This window comes from Taudactylus pleione, unplaced genomic scaffold (assembly GCF_031769625.1).
Source record: "Taudactylus pleione unplaced genomic scaffold, aTauple2 ptg000309l, whole genome shotgun sequence".
NCBI classification, from domain to species: Eukaryota; Metazoa; Chordata; class Amphibia; order Anura; family Myobatrachidae; genus Taudactylus; species Taudactylus pleione.
Genome location: NW_028284710.1, coordinates 6,427,714 through 6,448,104, shown reverse-complemented (window position 1 = coordinate 6,448,104; position 20,391 = coordinate 6,427,714). Strand labels below are relative to the sequence as shown.

Below are 20,391 nucleotides of genomic sequence, written 5' to 3'. Positions count from 1 at the left end.
TTTTCGTGCGCACGCCCTTGGTATGACATTTGCAGGAGCATGACCTTGTGCCACACCCCCATTTTAGTCACATGGACGGCGAGCCCCGCACATTAAAAATACAGAATTTACATAATCTTCCCAATATAATTTTTTCACTATTGAAGTGGAAGCAAAAGCCAGAGCAATATAGTAAACATTGAAAAAGCCACATTCACATAAAAATACACAGAAACAAGCCAGATCCACATAAAATACATTTTAAAAACCACATCCACATAAAATACATATTGAAATCCAGAACCACATAAAATACATTGAGAATGCCAGATCCACATAAAATATGTTTTAAAAACGAAATCCACATAAAATACACTGAAAAAGCCAGAGCCACATAAAATATATTTTAAAAACCACATCCACATAAAATAGATTTTGAAATCCAGAACCACATATAATACATTGAAAAATCAAGATTTACATATAACACACTTCAGCTACTCAATGTGTCACTCCCTTGCCATTCCAGCCCACATTCATGTGTCATTGCAGCCCCCCCATGCCACTGCAGCGGCCCCTCGTGTGTCACTCCAGCCACCCCGACCCCAGAGTTATCGCAACAGCCCCACTCTGCACCCATAAGCATGAAAGTAGGCATCATCCCCCCCAGCTCTCAGGCAGGAGTGCCCATTATGCAGGGCCCCCTGTAGTTGTGCCCCTTATGCAATGCCCCAACTAGATGTGCTCCTTATGCAATGTCCCCTGTAGCTGTGCCCATTATCCAATGCCCCCTGTAGCTGTGCCCCTTCTGCAATGCCCCCTGTAGTTGTGGCCCTTATGCAATGCCCCCTGTAGCTGTGTCCATTATGCAATGCCCCCAGTAATTGTGCCCCTCCTGCCATGCCCCCTGTAGTTGTGCCCATTAAGCAATGCCCCCAGTAATTGTGGCCCTTATGCAATGCCCCCTGTAGCTGTGCCCATTATGCAATGCCCCGAGTAGTTGTGGCCCTTATGGAATGCCCCCTGTAGCTGTGCCCATTATCCAATGTTCCCACTAGTTGTACCCCTTCTGCAATGCACCCTGTAGTCGTGGCCCCAGTACTAGCTCCCCCTCTCCGCCCACACCCCTGTGAAGAACCTTACCAGTCTTCATGCTGGCACTGCTCCACGCCGTCAGTTGTCCCGAGTCCCACCATCACTACTGCTGCTTCCGCTGCCTTCTGGATCTAACTGGATCCAGCAAGCACACGGACTCCTCGCATCGCGGGTGACGTCATGACGACACCCACACACTGCATCACTGGGAATGCTGGCATCTAAAGCGAGGTCTGCCGAGCCACGAGCTGCATCGCAAAAACAAAAAAGCCGCATGTGGCTTGAGAGCCTCGGGTTGGCCACCTCTGGCATATACTGTAAAAACAGAACAGGTACATCAAGGTTGAGAAAGGAGGTGCAGATGTGAGACAAATACTGTTCTAGATGGAAATAATTAATGCATTTGCATTATTGCAAGGATCGCAATTGCGAAGCTGCCTGCCTGCATACATCATATCTATAGCCTGCGTGCATACATCATATCTATAGCCTGCGTGCATACATCATATCTATAGCCTGCGTGCATACATCATATCTATAGCCTGCGTGCATACATCATATCTATAGCCTGCGTGCATACATCATATCTATAGCCTGCGTGCAGCTTTGCATTTGTGATCCTTGCTGAATCAGGCCCTTAGACCACCTCAGGAGGACTTACAATAAGCAGGCAAAGGAGTCTCACATTGCATTCTACAGATAAGGGAAGTGTATTGGTGGGGATTATTATTAATAATAATAATATTCTGTGTGTATTTTAGTTAATATACTCTGGAGACTGGTGTGTGTATAGCATTAGTACACTTTGGGGACTTGTGTGTGTTTTTGCGTGCGTGTGTTTTAAAAAGCTCTGCGCATGGTAAAACTCATTGATAAATGGGCCCCTAAATTAGGTAACTTCCATGAGGCTGTTCTCTAAACAGCCATACTATGGGCCTGATTCACAGGTGATCTCGAACATGCCACCTTCTACACTATTACCAGCAGGTGCAGTTTCTCCATTTGAACATATGTGGCTGTGTCTGAGAACGCAGCTGCTGTCACTGACACGCCCGCTACACTCCCATTACACTTGCCTTCACTTCAGGCCACCTCCCAATCACCACACAGGAACGCAGATCACTCTGCCGTCCTATTTTTGATATTGTCTCTCCCGATTGCGATAGAATCATTGAGCGTACACTGTAGTGGTTTCCAGAACTTTTCTGCATGTGCAGGTGCAAATAATCACACAACTACGTGAATATCAGTATTGCGTTTGTAATGTGTGCGCCTCAGCATTAGGCCCTATGTGTGCACTGCACGTATCATGGTTAGACATGTGTTTATAGGTGGCGATGCTATGGCACAGTGTATGTATACCCCAGCAGATGCTCTTTGTGAACGAACAGTACTTAACAAGTAGGTTGGTTTATTTAGTAGTAATGTGACAGTATGGCCGTACTCAAACCCTGATTCAGAGCCGGACGCTCTGACAGAGCGCTCGCTCTGAATCAGGGCCGTCCTTCTCTTTTTTTAGAGCGGCCTCCTGGCCGCTCGCATAGCTGTGGGTGACCACCCACAGCTATAGCGAGCAGCCAAAAAGATGGTTGCGATGGTCAAGACCATCGCGACCATCGGGCTTGCGACAAGACCCTTGTAGTAGGGTCTCGTGGCCGCAAGCCCTGGAGTGCTTTCGGCTCTATCAGAGCTGAAGGCACTCCCACTGACATCACTTGTGATGTCAGTGGGGCCAGCCCCAGACGGTAGGCTTTCCCATAGGAACGCCTCCGTCTGGGCAGCCACACCCCGGCACGCCCACCAAAGGGGGCGTGCTGTCACTCACCATCGACAGCCCCCTTTGGTACGAGACCCATAGCGACGTCTTGACCGTTGCTATCCGGGTCTCGCACATGTGCACGACGGAGCCGGGTCCGTCGTGCGCATGCGCACTTGGCCAACATCGCGAGCGGGTCTGAATTAGGCCCTCAGTTATACACACTCAGACTGATCATGGAACGGCGCTTAAGTGGAGTGGAGGCATACAGCTTACCAGCTGGTGACTATATGCAGGTAGTGGTGCGTAACCAGGCTCTCTGTCTGTCTTTCATTTTGACCTCTAACACAATAACAAGATGGCGCCATGCATGCACTGAACTACAGACGAAAGCCATCTTGGTAAGGGATTGAAGTCTCCCTTGAGGGACAATTATGGAGTATGCGCTCTCCATCTTAAACAGGTCAGACCACAACCTCCCTTTCCTGATCCCAGCTCACCCCTAGTTATTGATAACAATCAACGGTTCTGCCATCAGTAGTTTCGCACTAATGGCAATTAACAATCAATAATGAGCCATCGATGGTTAGGGTATGCACATAGCGTGGCCAGCGCTCACCATCGATGGTGAAACCACTATCCATCACCTTCGATGGTTGCTAAGCACTGATGGTTGATAGCTACCCCTATCCTCAGTTTCCTATTCGATTCAATGCACTACATAAAATCCCCCGCCTCCTCTCCAGACTCCCGTCACCCTCACAGCAGCAGCCACCAGACAAAAGTACTATTCGAGCATAATGTGGAGGAGCAGAAAGATCCATCCTGCAGTCTTTGTATTGTATGGACCAGTGTGTATGTACTGTATGTATGTGAGCATAAATGGACAATAAACTGTGGGGACTGGTATATGTAAAGGGTTAATATACTGTGGACACTAGTGTGTGGAATTAATATACTGTGAGGACTGGTGTGTGGTGTGCTATTGCTTATTACCTGTCAGATGTCTCAACAGCCCCGTCGTTGTCTTCTTTACCTCAGTAACTGATGCAAAATGGGTTTCCTTGAGTTAATTTTAGAGAAATGAAAGAAGTCACACGGTGCTAAGTCTGGCGAGTATGAACCACTTTTTTTACCTCTGCAGTGTCTGTCCCGGCTAGCGATGAGGTCTGCTCGCGCTGTGACCGCACATCACTCCCGGATGACGCAGAGGTCCTTTCAAGCTGCACAGCACTCCTGGCTGGTTGTGAGATCTGTCTGTGCTGTTTTTGCCCAGTCCTCTCAGTGTTCTGTGTCTGGGCATGGAAGTGGCTCCCCGCAGCTCGCTGTTCACAGTGTGTCTGCTCAGCATGTTGGTATGTTCCCTCCAAAACAACAGCATGAACGCAGCCATGTTGGATTTAGCCACCTGGCATTTCTCCACCATTCAGAGCGCTGCTCCCAGACCAGCTGATCGCAGCATGCAATCCCTGGAGATTCAGCCCTATAAATTCCATTTCCTGACTAGCTCCCAGGTACTTAGGATCTGGATAAGGATGGACTGGAACTGCGCAGATACAAAGTCTGGTAAATGCAAGTCTCCATCACCGTGCCAGTCTGGATTTACCAGCTCCAATCTCCAAGATCGGTCCCAATCTGATATCTCCAACATTGTTCCCAATCCGATTCTACATCATTGGTTCCAATTAAATTCTACATGATCGGTTCCAATCCGATTCTACATCATCGGTTACATTCTAATTTTACATCATCTATTCTGCATCATCGGTCCCAGTCCAATATCTACAACATCGATTCGAATCCAATATCTACTACAGTTCCAGTCTACCAACTACTACCAAAAGTTCCACTGCCACCTCTGTACTCTCAACATACGAGGGAGAGCTGGATCAAACCTCCCAGGCGTCACAGTATGGAGGGTGTTCTAGCACTGCAATGTGTTTCTTGGCCAAAAACTGCATCACAGAGAGAGCTGTGTGGGCTGGTGCATCACCCTGATGGAGGCTGAAACCATATTTCCACAACTCTGGCCTCTTTCTTCTGATTCTTTACCGCAAAGTTACTAGGACATTTTTTGTAGTAATGTTGAGTCACTGTTGTGTCTTTTGGTGCCTTGTCTTCCAATATAACTTCCGTGACATCAAAGAAAACAATTAACATGGCTATTGAGTTTGGATTTGCTTTGAACTTTCTTCATTCTTGGTGATGATGGTGTTTTCCAGTGTAAGGACTTGCGTTTTCTCTCAGGATCGTACTAGAAGATCCATGTTTCATCACAGGTGGAAAAAACGTGAATCTAAAATGTCTGTACAAATTTGCTTTTAAGTTTCTTTCTGCGCGGCAGTGAGAATCCTTGAAAACATTTTAGCACAAACTTTTGTCATGTTAAGATCTTGGTGCAAAACTTGCATAACCGTTTCTCTGTTGATGCTTACCAATTCTGCTATCATGTGGATGCTAAGTCGATGGGCAATTTGAACAATTTTCTCAATTTTTTTCATATTTTTATTTGTTTTTGATGTGCAAGGTCTTCCGGAACGTTCATCATCTTCGACATCCTCACGACCATTACTAAATCTTTTGTGCCACTCAAACACACGTGCACACAATCTGCCCTGTAAGCCTTGGTTAGCATACGGAAAGATAGGGTGGGCACTTTGTTCAATTTAACTAAAGATTTTCAGTTAACACGTAGCTTTATTTGAACTATGCATTTTTATGATGCATGGGAAAAGCACATCATCTTTGAATGCTGTGTGACAGCAAACGATCTGTACGAGAGGGGTGAAACTTGCAAAACCTTTTTGGGATAGTCCAAGTTCAATGTTCCCCTACTCCCTTTTAACTCACAGTCCTTATACCCCATCTGCTGGTTTATTTTTTCTAATTATCTAATAGTCACACCTCGTATGTGTTTGCATTACAGTGTTAATGTACCTTGGTGGCTGCTGTGTGTGCAAGTGTGAAAGGTTTTTGTACTGTAGGGACTGATGCGTGTTTGCATAAAGGCTTAATATACTGTGGGGACTGATGTGTCAAAAGTGTTAACATGTGGTTTGGTGCGTAGTGTTATCATGCTGTGTGGCTGGACTGGTGTGTTTTTGTATTAAGTGATAGTATACTGTTGGGCAGGGGTGGATTAACAATGGGGCTGGTGGATCTGTAGTTCCAGGCCACCAATGAAAACAGGCCCACAGGATCCACTGCAGTGTTGACAGGAAAAAAAAATTCAGCTCATTCACCTCGTGTCCCGGCCGCCCAAAGTATGGTCCATTCACTCTCACCAATCGTTAGCACTGAAGCCACACCAACCCCCAGGGCTGTCTGAAGCCCCACCCTCTGTCATCCGAAGCTCCACCCACATGTCACCCAAGGCTCCACCTCTATGCAGTCCGAGTCCCCTACCCCTGGTCGTGCTAACCTTCGCTCCTTGGGTCACCCAAAGCTGAGTCTCCAGGTCACCCGAAGCTCCGCCCCTGGATCATCGGAAACCTCTAGCCTACACAAGTGGAAATAAAGTGAACAGAGATAAAGTACCAACCAACCAGCTCCTGTCATTTTTCAAACAGCCTGTGAAATGGCAGTTAAGAGCTGATTGGCTGGTACTTTATCTCTTTTCTCTTTATCTCTATCCAAGGCTTAGTAAATAGACCCCTGAGTTGGCTGCTTAGCACAGGAGGGAAGGCAGCTGTCACAGGCCATGAGGAAAAACCAACATGGATAATCAGAGTACCTTCCTACAGGTCAGTATAATGTCTGGCATGTGTGTGTGTATATATATATTTCTACATCAGGGTCCATAGGGTATCCACAGGATACCTTGGGGTATTGGTGATGACGTCATGCATCGGACACCACAGAGTTACATTTTCATCCTCCCAGGATGCACTGGGGTCCCTCTCCTATACCCCGAGCCAAGGCATCCCAGTTTCGTTGGTGTCTGGCCAGGAGTCGGATCACTTGCAAGCAGAGTGGGGCTATAATGACCCCTGAGGTTTTCTACAAGCAGCTGTAGCTGCACAAATGAGCTGTACAGCATGGACAGTCAGTATTGACGTCCATGCTGTCACTCCTACACCCCACTGGACGAGAACGCCGGTACTGATCCGGGGATGCTGGTAGGTATCTGGGATCACAGCTAGAGGTGACCCCGAATTACCTGGACTGTGGCTGGATTCAAAGGGGCAAGTAAGCGGCGGGGTCCCGTGGGGGGTACCCGCTGGTAACACAGTAGTGTAGGTCTCCAGGCAGGGGGCTCCCTGGGGACAGGCTGCGCGTGGAGCCAGATATTAACCTGCGCTTCCACTTGACCACTAGGGACGCTGTACCGCAGCATGTGTGGTACAGCGCAGCATCCCAGTGGTTAATAGCATGCCAGGGGAGCGCGCCTTCCCTGTCTAACAGCCTGCGCCTCCCCCGCTGCACAGTGCCTCTCCACAGCGGTCTGGCGGGCTGTCAGTGCTCCTCCCCCGGGCCCGCCTCCTCTCTGCTCCTTGGCGCCTATTTTCTAATGAAGTGTGCAAACGCTGTTGGAAGCTGATACAGGTGGTATCGCAGTCCGGGTCCCTCCTCTCGTCCAGAATAAGGTCAGAGTATGCTGCACTATTTCCTACCAGGCTCTGTGTCTGCATAGTTGATCTCAGTGCTGATAGTGCAGGGATTTATTTCTGCATTGTATGTGACTTAATGCTAGCGCTATCTGCCTGTACTTTCACTTCTGACTGTCTGCCATTTTACTATCCCTGTTCTTCTTCTGCAAAAGCTCTTGCGGTGCGGTGTTGCAATGGCCGTGTGCTAGGTTGCCAGAGCCATGGAGCATTGGGCTGATAGCTTGGAGATGTCTCTAGATGCTGACTCATCTCCTGAGCAGGTGGAGTTAGTGGGCAACCTCAGAGACTCAGCTACGTACATTAATGAGGCAGCTTTAGATATAGGGCTCCTCACTTCCAGAATCTCCTCAGCAGCAGTGGCTGCGCGCCGCACCCTCTGGTTGCGTTCTTGGAAAGCAGACGCAGATTCCAAAAAAGGATTGGAATGCGTGCCCTTTAATTGACAGGTCCTGTTTGCCCTAATCTGGACAGAATTGTGGCCACTGTGGCAGCAGCTAAGTCTGCGTGTCTGCCTTTGGCGACAGTCCCATCAGGGTTCGGTACTTCATCATTTCGGCCCTATAGGGCCCAGGGTAAATTCAAAGTGCAGTCCTTTCCTAGACAGGCAGGGGCCAAGAAATCTGCCAAGCCAAAGAAGCAGGCTTGGTGTACAAGATGTCCAACTCCCAAGTCGGACGATAAGCCCTCAGACTGACGGGACAGGCCTCCCCTTGTGGAACCCCAAAGTGGGAGGCTGGCTTCTTCAGTTCGCCCAGTGCTGGTGTCTCACAACCATAGACACTTGGGTAAGAGAAGTGATCTTTCAGGGGTACGCCCTCTCCTTCCGGCGGAGGACTCCCAGACAGTTTTTAACCACGGGCCTTCAGTCAGACCAAGACAAGGCCCGGGAATTCCGGAAGGTGATCCACTCTATGCTCCAGGCCGGAGTTATAGTGCCGGTCCCATTGTCCCAGAGAGGATCGGGGTATTACTCCAATCTTTTTCTGGTACAGAAACCCAATGGGTCTTACAGGCCCATCCTCAACCTCAAATCACTCAACAAATTCTTAAGGGTCCCTCGGATCAGATTTGGAGACCCTGCGTTCCATCATTTTGGCGATGGAGTCGGTGGATTTTATGGTGTCGCTAGATATTAAGGATGCTTACCTGCATATTCCCATTGTCTCAGCACACCAGCGCTTCCTCAGGTTTGCAGTAGGAGACCAACACTTCCAATTACAGGCACTGCCCTTTGGTCTGGCCACAGCGCCTCGAGTGTTTACCAAAGTCATGGCACCCCACCTGCAGATGCAGGGGGTCCGCTTGTTGCCCTATCTGGACGACCTTCTGCTGTTGGCACGGTCTGCAGAGATCCTTCAGTGCCATCTACAATTGACAGTATCTGTGTTGTCATCCCTGGTGCCATCACAGAGGATGCTCCATCTCGGAGCCCTTTTGGACTCCCAACATCAGAGGATCTTTGTGATGATGAAAAGATCTCTGCATTACAGGTAAAAGTATGCAGTTGCCTGCAGAGTCGCCGGGTGTCTATTCACTTGGCGATGAGGTTACTGGGTTCCATGGTGTCGATGTTCGACATAGTGGTGTTTGCCCAGTTTCACTCCAGACCTCTGCAGAAGTTGATCCTCTCCAGATGGAATGGGTTGCCCCACCAGATAAAGACACAGACAATGGTGCTGCCACCGGAGGTACATCTGTCGTTATCCTGGTTGCTGCAGACTACTCACTTGAACAGGGGGCGCCCCTTTTAGATTGCGGACTGGGTCCTTCTAACGACAGACGCCAGTCTTCGAGGTTGGGGAGCAGTGTCGGGTCCACACTTCTTCCAGGGAAGGTGGCTGCCAGCAGAATCTGCACTTCCAATCAACATCTATGGAACTAAGGGCAGTATTCAAAGCTCTCCAACAAGCAAGACATGTCCTCCACGGAAAGCCCGTGCAGGTGCAGTCGGACAATGCACCATGGTGGCTTACATAAATCGCCACGGAGGAACCCGCAGTCAGGCGGCCCTGACAGAGGTGTCCTGCATTCTAGCATGGGCAGAAGGCAATCTCCCTGCCATCTCAGCAGTGTTCATACCAGGAGTCCTCAACTGGGGAGCAGACTTTCTCAGCCATCAAGATGTGCATCCAGGAGAGTGGTCTCTTCACCAGGAGGTGTTTCAGCTACTGGTGAACAAGTGGGGCCTTCCAGAGATAGACCTCGTGGCCTCCCGACACAACAAAAAGCTTCCTGTGTACGGGTCAAGAACAAGAGACACAGAGGCACTTCTGGTAGACACTCTGTTGGTCCGGTGGACCTTCCAGTTTGCATACCTCTTCCCTCCATTCTCCCTTCTTCCTCAAGTGATTTGCAAATTCAAGGAAGAAGGCGGCACGCTCCTGCTGATAGCTCCAGCATGGCCCAGATGGCACTGATACTCAAGAGCCTATCCATAGACGCTCCGATGCGGTTGTCTCTACGTCCGGACCTGCTGTCACAAGGCCCTTGCCATCACCCGGACCTAGGCTGTCTGTCTTTGACGGTGTGGCTGTTGAGACTTCCCTCTTGAGGTCCAGGGGTTTCTCCAGCTCTGTTGTTAACACCATGCTCAGAGCTCAGATGCCGGCTTCTGCAAGAATTTACCACCGAGTGTGGCATACTTTCTTTGAATGGTGTTGACCTAGAGGCTATGATCCTCAGGTTTTTAGGATATCCAGGATTTTGGCTTTCCTACAAGCGGGCTTAGATCACGGTCTTCGCCTTGCCTCACTGAAGGTGCAGGTTTCCGCCCTCTCAGTGTGGTTTCAGTGTAAGATTGCTACACTTACTGATGTCCACACTTTTATGCAAGGTGTACTTCACATACAGCCTCCCTTTATTCCACCTGTGGCTCCGTGGGACTTGGCTGTGGTCCTTAGGGTTCTCTAAGGACCACCATTTGAACCACTGGGCTCAGTGGATTTAAAATGGCTCACAGCTAAGACTGTTTCTTCTGGCCATTGCCTCGGCCAGAAGAGTGTCAGATTTGGGGGCTCTTGTCGCCCCCCATTCCTAATTTTTCATAGGAACAGGGCAGTGCTGCGCACTCGCCCTGGGTTCCTACCTAAGGTGGTATCTAGTTGCCACATCAATGAGGAAATTATAGTACCGGCCTTTAATTCCCCAGACCTATCTGCTGGTGAGGCCTCCTTGGATGTGGTATGGGCTCTTAGGATTTATGTTCACCGTACCAGTTCATTTAGGAAATCGGACTCTCTGTTTGTCCTCTATGGTTTCCATAAGAAGGGTTGGCCTGCCACTAAGCAAACCTTGGCAGGATAGATTCGTATGGTGATTTCTGGGGCTTACATTCATAAGGGCCTGTCTGTACCATCCTCTCTTAAAGCTCACTCTACTTGGTCTGTGGGTCCTTCATGGGCAGCTCGCCATGGTGGGCAGATGGGCTTTGATCTGGTCACCAGTTTTTCCGTCTCCTTCTGGTGAGAATGTGATTCTTGTGTGTTCCAGACTTTCTTCTCTCTCTTTGTTCTCCTTCCTCTGGCCTATGGCTTGTTATGAAACTGGGATACCTTGGCTCGGAGGCGGGGTATAGGTGAGGGACCCCAGTGCATCCTGGGAGGATGAAAATTTAACTCTGTGGTGTCCGATGTCTGACGTCATCACCAATACCCCAAGATATCCTGTGAAACCCTATGGACTTCGTAGAAATAGTGATAACAAGGGTAAGTTCTTACCATATCTATTATTGTGGTGAGAGGGATTGTCTCTCACCTGAATTACCCACATTCTGGTGGAAATAGCTCCCTGAGGCTGGAGTGAAACCTGTGCATTCTGCATTAGCAGTGAAGGTCTGGAATTCCAGGTTTTCACATTTACCCAGACCCAGCTGGAATAATCATTGGAACACAGAAAGGGTTTAAAACTCTCACTCACCTGATGCTCGTGGCCCTGATGCTGAGTAGGAGCCAGGAAGTAGGGACACAGTGTTGTAGTGCCAGGGTCCAAGGGCTATGCTGGGAGAGCATGCCCAAATTGTGGCTGCAGGCCACTACTGATGAGCACAAGTAGTGCTGAGCCTTTTATGTTTATTTTATGTTATGTGCCTGTATGTGTGCAGGCCTAACCTCACGTATGCTAAGGTGCAGTGACTGCTACCATTATAAAGACACTGCTTTACCAAGTACCTGCCTGTCTGGAGTCCTCATTTCAATACCCTGTGTTACATTTGGTGGCCCGTACAGGGACCTCTGCACTGCATTGTCACAGCACATCTTCCAGCGTGGCAAAGGAACTGACAAGGCAGAACGTTCGGTATACGGGAGTATGGTTGGCGAAACAGAAAAACTGCAGTTATATTAAGGACACTGTAACTTGCTATGCATTGTACAAAAGCTGTTTGTGTGTACTGAGAAAAAAAGTTACTTTGCTTTGTTTTTACTAAGGTGCTTGAGATTTAACAAATGCTGATTAGTAACTTCACCAGCTAGTATGCTGTCTAATTAAGTTCACCTGTTGACTGAACAAGAGCACATTACTGAGGTCTAATTAAGCACTGCAGTGCTAGAAGATAAAAAGCCAGGCTTTTTCTGTGTTTTGTTTAACCCCTGCATTGCCGGGGAAAAAAACAGTGTTTTCTTTTTCTGTGTTAAATGTGAATTATAATTGCTTTGCTGAAAGAAAAAGATAGATTTATTTGTGTAAACTGGCTTGTTATCTAAAAGCACCTACACTTGTACATACCCCTCCCACTATAAAAATGGAAGAAGGTTTTCACACTATAGTAAATTTGTTGGCTCTCACCACAAGACAGAGGAACAAATGTTACAGTCAGTGACCCAATCATTGGGCACAACAGCTGCTGGGTATCTGAAGAACATTTCTGCCTCAAATGACCCAGAGGCATATTTGCTGATATTTGAGACAGGGGCACAGGATTTAAAATGGCTAGCAGATACTTGGGCTGATAGCCTTGCCCTCTATCTCACTGGTGAGGCTCAGAAAGCCTATGCTGATGCAGAGAAATATGACCTAGTCAAAAGTGCTATTCTGGCCAGGTCAGGTCTCACTCCTTCTGGGAAAGCACAGTGCTTCATTGAATGGGCCCTATTACAAGGGGACCTTATTTGGAAGCAGGTTGCTGACCTTGTCAGACAGGGGCAGAGTTGGCTCTAGCCAGAAGACTGCATTGCCACTCAGATTGTAGAGACGGTGGTTGTTGACCAGTGTATAAGAACTCTAGGGCAGAAAATGCAGAGCTGGGTCATACACGCTGATTCTCAAAATTTGGAGGAATTAAGTACAGTGATGGAGCGGTATGAGACAACAGAAAATATGACAAAATTGGCAGAAAAGAAACCAGGAAATGAGCGATCTGTTTAAATGGCATTGGCCTGTGACACCGACTGTCACCCCTCCTCAAAGAAACATCGCTGAAGACACCAGGGTTGTTTGCTATGAGTGCAGGGAGCCAAGTCATAAGGCGGGACTGTCCCAGAAATACAGAGCCTATGGAGTGTGGGGTTGCTAGTATGGGCCTCGCTTTTTGCAAGATGGTACCTCTGGATTCCAGACCCCCGTTAATGTGGGAAACTGTTGCTGAATGGCCGAGAACTCCCAGCTATTATAGACTCAGGGAGTGAGCTAACCCTGATCTCAGAGGCTGTCCTGCCCAGGGCAGTAGAATAAGTGCCAGGGTTAGTTGAAGTTCTCTGTATTGATGGAGCCACAGAAAACTTCCAGGGTACGAGTGAGCCTCACCATAAAGGGGCGCCCTTATGAGGTTGTAGCCATGGTTGGTCCTAAGCTCCCCTATCCTATCATATTGAGATGCAATTTCCCAGGATTTGTTGAGCTCTTAAAGGAACCACAGAGACACTGCCAATGTAAAGTCTCCAAGGCCCTACCTAAGAATAGGAAGAAGAGTGGAAAAGCATGGCCAATCCTCTTTAGAGAGCGAACCTCTGCGCAATTAATGTCTGAGGAAAGAAATCCACAACACTTTGCCCGGTTACGGCCAGACAGAAATATTTGCAGAGGTGTCATACCCAATACAGATGTTGCCATGGCTGTACTGGAAAGTGCCACCCCTGGGGGCGCTCTAGTTTGTGTTGCCCTACAGAAGTTCCGCTGGCAGACACCTTGTCATCAAAACAGAGAAAAGAAGCCTTAGTTCGCAATAATCAGGATGTGTTTTCTTCCCTGCCAGGGTGCACTGCTTTAGTAGAGCATGAGATAAATACACTTGAAGTAGTGGTTGTAAAGTAGTGACCATATCGCATCCCAGAGGCGCGGCAGCAAGCAGTCCAGCAAGAGGTGAAAGAGATGCTGCAACTTGGGGTCATAGAGGAGTCCAGAAATAACTGGTCAAGTCTTATTGTGTTGGTCCCCAAGCCATCAGGAGCCATACGTTTTTGCAACAACTTTAGGCAGCTGAATCGGGTTTCCAGGTTTGACACATACCTGCTACCACGGGTGGACAAATTTGTAGAAAATTTGGCAAGTAGCCAGTGAAACCGCCAAGGAGAAGACCCCTGATGGCCTGTTTCAATATAAAATGCTCCCATTTGGCCTTCATGGGGCACCAGCGACATTTCAGCATGCCATGGATCGCCTGCTGAGGCCACACCAGGGGTATGCTATAGCCTATGTAGACAACATTGTCATCTATACAGAAAATTGGGAAGAACACTTGCCCAAAGTCCAAGAAGTGCTAAATAGCTTACAACAGCATGGGTGTACAGCTAATCCAGCCAAGTGTACCAATGGACTTGCAGAGGCCAATTACCTTGGGTATGTGATTTGAATTGGGCTAGAGAAACCCCAACTGTGGAAAGTGGAGGCGATTCAGTCCTGGCCAAGACCCTCCACCAAGAAACAAATGAGTACTTTCCTTGGGATGCTAGGCTATTACCACTGTTTTATTCCAAATTTTGCATCCAGAGCTTTACCCCTGATTGAGACCTTTAAGAAGGCTCAACTGGAAAACATTCTCTGGACCAAAACAATTGAAACAGCCTGGGAAGATGAGGATGGCTCTGTGTTCCAAACCGGTTCTGGAGGCACCGGATTTCAGAAAACCCTTTGTCTTGCAAACTGATGACTCTACGACAGGCTTAGGAGATGTTTTGTCACAGTCCATTGCGGGCAAAGAAAAGCCGATCCTCTACTTAGAAAGCTGTAACCACGAGAGACAAGATACGCTATAGCTGAGCTAGAATGCTTGGCGATAAAGTGGGCAGTAGAAACCCTGAAGTATAATCTCCGGGAAGAGAATTTGTCTTGGTCACGAACCACGCACTTCTGAGGCGGATGCACCTAAACAAAGAAGTTAAGAATCAGTGTGGGACTCTGAGGTTGACAAGTTCGTCGTACAGCATCGGCCGGGAGCTCAACATAGAAACGCAGGCGCATAGTCTCGGAAGTTTGAGAAAACTGAGTGGAGTCGGCTGCAGCGAAACAAGATGTGAGCTTCCTCAAGCTTTTGAAAAGCGAAAGGGGGTGATGTGTAGAGAGAGGGATTATCTCTCACCTGAATTACCCATATTCTGGTGGAATCAGCTCTCTCCAAGGGAGGCTGGAGTGAAACCTGTGCGTTCTGCATTAACAGTGGAGGTGTGGAATTCCAGGTTTTCACATTTACACAGACCCAGCTGGAATAATCACTGTAGCACAGGAAGGATTTAAAACTCTCACACACCTGATGCTCGTGGCCCTGATGCTGAGTAGCAGCCAGGAAGTAGGGACACAGTGTTGTAGTGCCAGGGTCCAAGGGATATGCTGGGAGAGCATGCCCAAATTGCTGACTGATTAGCACAAGGAGTGCGGAGACTTTTATAATTGTTTGTTTATTTTATGTAATGTGCCTGTATGTGTGCAGGCCTAACCTCACGTATGCTAAGGTGCAGTGTTTGCTGCTATTAATAAGCCACTGCTTTAACAAAAATACCAGCCTGTCTGGAATCCTCATTTCAATACTCCGTGTTACAATATATACAGTGGGTAAAATAAGTATTGAACACATTAACATTTTTCTCAGTAAATATATTTGTAATGGGGCTATTGTAATTAAATTTTCACCAAATGTCAGCAACAACCCATGCAATCCATACATGCAAAGAAATCAAACCATAGATGTCCATAAATAGTTGTGTGTAATAATGTGAAATGACACAGGGAAGAAGGATGTGCAAAAAAGGCATGGAAAGCCAAGACCCCAGCTGAAATCTATCAGTAATTAGAAAGCAATCCTGCCCCTTGTCACTGCAAATTAATATAAGCTGGTTCAGTCCCAACTGATGGCCTATAAAAAGGTGTCTCATCACCAAGGTGTCACACAAGAAACATCTCATGATGGGTAAAAGCAAAGCGCTCTCTCAAGACCTTCGGAATTTAATTGTTGCAAAACATGCTGATGGCATTGGTTACAGAAGGATTTCTAAACTTCTGAATGTTCCAGGGAGCACTGTTGGGGTCGACATGAATGGGGATGCCAATGTCGGAATCCCGGCAGCTGGCATCCCGATCGTAAGGAGAACGGTGCAAGGTAAGTATGAGCCGTGGGGGGGGGAGGGTTTGTGCCCCAGTGGTATTTAGGATTAGGTTGCAAGAGGGAGAGGTTAGGGTTAGGCTCCAGATAGGGGGGGGTAGGTTCAGGCACCACTGGGGATAGGTTAGGTTTAGGCACTAAGTGGGGGAAGATTAGGTTTAGGCACCTACCGGGAGGGTTAGGGTGCGGGGTAGGGAGGGTTAGTATAAGGGTACAAAAAAGGAAGGCTAGGGGGTGAATAGGACAGGGGAACAGTACTCACCATTCCCAATCTCCGGGATGCCCTTGTCAGTGTACTGACAGCAAGCATTTCCTCCGTCTGTATTTCATACTGGTTCCACTAAAAGATATGCCAGCCTTTAAATAAAGTAAAAATACACTAAGACTTCCCACACTGTCTCTCTGTCACTAACGATGCAGGCTGTAGTTCTTGTCTGCAGTCTCTTGCAAGGTCTTCTTGATGACAGTGCTGTGGATGCCTCAGGGGTAGGAGAGATGGTGTCTGCAGCCAGCCATCCTCAGTCCCTCATCATCATCATCCTTAGCCCAGAAGCCCCCCATCACCTTTCTCCATCTCCAGCCCCCCATCACCTTACTCTGCCCCCAAGCCTCCATCACCTTCCTCTGTCCACAGCCCCTATCACCTTCTGTCCCAGCCCCATCACCTTCCTCTGCCTGCTTCACCTTTCTCCATCCCCATCACCTTCCTCTGCGCCCAGCCCCTATCAGCTTCCTCTGTCCCTTCACCTTCTTCCGTCCCCAGCACCAGCCCCTATTCCTTTACCATCCCCTACCCTCAACATCGCAGCCTGCCTGCCGGACAGAGAAGACGTGCGGCGACGTGACCTATGACGTCATGCCGTCGCATTGCTCACTTAAAGGTCAGGCCCGGCTCGCAGCTGAGCAACCTGGAAGAGCCCAGTACTGCCCAGGCCAGGCTACAAGAGACTCGGAGCTGGGGCTGGGTGGTGGCTATGGGTCCCGGCGGCCACGGCCCTGTTTTGTTCCCGTCCAGTCCTCAGGGCCCCTCTGGACCTCGGGGCCCCGTACTGGTGTACCCTTAGTCCCAGCCTTTTGCTGGGCCTGAACCCAGCAGATCTCTGATGTAAATTATTTAGGATACTGCCAATTATCAAGTGACATGCAGTTTATGATTGAACCGTTAGTGGATTAAACACTTTATTATAATTTACTATAGTGGCGAGCACATGTCAGGTACTCTCATTAGAATTTATTGAGTGATGGGTCTTTGATCCCAATAATCTAGATATTCTAAATCTAATAAAGATGACCTTGTTTACATAGTCTTAGAGACATACCAAGTACCTAAATTGTTGTACATCTAACCACCCTCAATTGTTAAAGGGTGATTCTCATTAAATGCTGGTACTATTAAAGAAAACACCTCAACTCCCCTGTAGGACAATATTTGTATGTCTAGATAGTTCTAACTTCTCCTCAAATTAGGATTGACGTGGTTGTTTGCATCAATAATGTTAATTTTTCATCATATGAAAGCATTCACATATATTGCCTATTGTTATTGAGAGTATTCATGAGAAATTAATATGCAAATTAACCATTCAGTGCAGTGTGGCTAGTTTCTGCACACTGCACTCTGCATTATTTTCAGGGAGGTATCCTTCTGGACCCTCCACATTAGTCCATTATTTTAAGGAAAGTGCTATTGTAAGCTATCACTTTTCTTCTATATTTTTGCCAGGACAGGCTCTTATTGGAGACCTTGTTCCGGCAACAGACATTTTGTAAATTCAATATTTTTATAATGCCTAATTATTGAGATATGCAGCAATAAGAAATTATATTTAACAGGGAAAAATGCTGAATATTGGTAAATATGCCGTAAAGTAAGCACCTCATATAAGAGGTACCATCATAGATATGACTCTCACCTTGTCACAATGGCTTACCCCAACTTCTGCTATTAACCACACCATGCAGGAACATAATGAATGATAAAAGAAAAGTATGAACAGAAGAGTGATGCCAGTCGCTGGGCTTACTTGTGATGGGGGACCGGTTGAGGGACCCTTGTGTGTTGGGTTGACTCAAATAATACATACGTTTTTATCATTTAGATGTTTTGCATTGCATATAAATATAGCTATCTTTTTAAATCAGCACACTATATTTAAACTGCAGTCCCAAAATGAACAATGGACTTATGCAGTTCATATAAAGTCATTCTGAGATCTTCAGTGATTTTCATTTTGTTGGACACTGGTTTGAACACTGGCTGTATACTGTACATTTTTTGTACTTGGAACGTTGTGTTTTGGGGGAACTGATGAGCATTTGGTATCAGAGGGCATGTATTTTCAGTGGAGGGAAAAGTGGAGTAGATATACTGATTATGTCAGTCTCTGCCCATAACCATTCCCATAGCAGGAGTTAAGAGTCCTATCCATTAGCAGATAACATTCAGTCGTTCAATTTATCTGCTTATGGATAGGCCCTGAACGATGACAGATGCACACTCCCGCGGCCGATAAATTGTGTCTTTCGTCTCCAACATGTTGGTCAATTATCGCTTATCGCTGCCAGATATTAGAAATATCTGGCAGTTTATAAGCGGTAAACGACGAACGATATTTTTTATGAAAATTAATTGAAACATAAAAAAAATCCACTCCCTGAATGATGTCATGCAATATCATTTGTCGTTCGCAAAAATCTGTCATGTACATGAGAGATATCTGTCACTGCAGCCCCAGGAATTTTCAAGGGATAATCTTTTGTCTTTCATCATTAGAAAAAGATCTGCTAATGGATAGGCCCCTTTAGATTGAATGTCAGTGCACACATGCTTGCAATAGCATCACTGTAAATGTGTGACTACTTTTGAAGATATTTCTTTACCAGCTCTGGGGCTTATGTAATATGGGGCAATGCAAGATGGAGGCTCTGGTGAGATTTCATGGAGTCTGCCTGTACTGTATTTTTAAAGCTCACTAGCTGGAATCTCAAAATCCCACCAGAGCCTCCATCTTGCAGGCAATTACATAACCCCTTAGATTGGACATTGTCATAGGAAAACATATGTATAGAAAAAAGTAACGCATTGTTTTCTTTTGTTAATTATTATTCTTTGTATAAAGAATGTCATGTGATGTTTCTGTTAAAATGTTGAAGTAATCTGGATAAAGGCACAACAGCCACACACTATACAATATAGTGAGGCTCCACCTTATTGAGTAATTAAATCAAGTACTTCAAATAGAGAAATGAAGGATTTGGATTAGTTATCACTAACATTTATTTAATACCAGTTACTTATATAGCACACACATATTCCGCAGCGTAAAAGTTATTGGATAACCAGTAGGGAGAGCCCACCGTCATATTTCTGTGTTTTGTGTATTACAGCAGTGACGCTTGGAGCATTAGTAGGTCGACCTGTGGACATTGTGTTCTTTGTGGATGGTTCAGAGAGAACGGGAAAGGAGAATTTTGTGCAGGTACTGAGATTTATAAAGCACATAGCAGAGGAACTGATGCTTGCTGCAAATGAAGAGGACTTATATGGAGCCAGAATCGCAGTGATCCAATATGGAGATGAAACTGAGCAAAATGTGCTTGTAGATTTCTCTTATAACCTAACTAGTATTCAGACAATGCTTTCTAAAGCTGTATACTATGACTCGTCATCGCATATTGGTACAGCTATTCTATATGTAATCAAAAACATTGTGAAAAGTCAACTGGGCACACGTAAGGGTGCAAGAAGTAATGCGGAAGTGTCTTTTGTCTTCATAACTGACGGCATGAATAGCAACAAGAACTTTGCCCAGGCCCTGAGTTCACTTCGAGCTAATAGCATTGTAACAAGCACAATTGCTGTTGGCTCTGCTATTAACCTAGAAAGACTTGCTCAGCTGGCACTAAAAGATAATGCATCATTGTTTAGGCTTAAAACATTTGACCAATTACTTGCCACACCGTTCCTCAGGAATATTGTGCAGTGGCTAGGATAAGCAGTATGCTATATTACATTTCCTTTCTAAAAGCTAACTTTTATACATAGTCAGTTCTGTTTTGTTTTATTATTCATGGTAAAGCAATATTGTTTGTGTTTTAATATTTGTACTAAAAGTAAATGGCACATGTACATTGAGGTGACCAAAGAAATAAATAACAGAATTACAGATGTGTTCACATACATCTTACTTCCTTGCGCATTAAACAACCCTTCTAGTCGCACCATGATGTGGCATGATTCGGTAGCGCTAAGCGTCTATTCGTGTGACATGCATATACAGCCACAGCCACCCACAGAATGTAGGCATGTCACATATAATTTTTAGCAGCATAAACTGCTTGTGTGTTCTGTTTGCATCACTTAGCAAATAAGGTAAAAAGTAGCAAGAAAAGTATTGATTCCTAATAGTCAATAGTCGCTATTT

General features: G+C 46.6%; 1 protein-coding gene across 3 annotated transcripts in view; it reads left to right on the top strand.

The window, feature by feature from the left end:
* Positions 1–20,085, top strand: part of LOC148511392 (collagen alpha-2(VI) chain-like) — a 313,628-nt gene extending 293,543 nt beyond the window's left edge. For all 3 annotated transcript variants that reach the window (XM_088442276.1, XM_088442278.1, XM_088442277.1), the window contains one exon: positions 19,355–20,085. In XM_088442276.1, the coding sequence (XP_088298402.1) occupies positions 19,355–19,962 (608 nt within the window). In that variant the 3' untranslated portion in view covers positions 19,963–20,085. The remainder of the gene's footprint in view (positions 1–19,354) is intronic.
* The last annotated feature ends 306 nt before the right edge of the window (positions 20,086–20,391 follow it).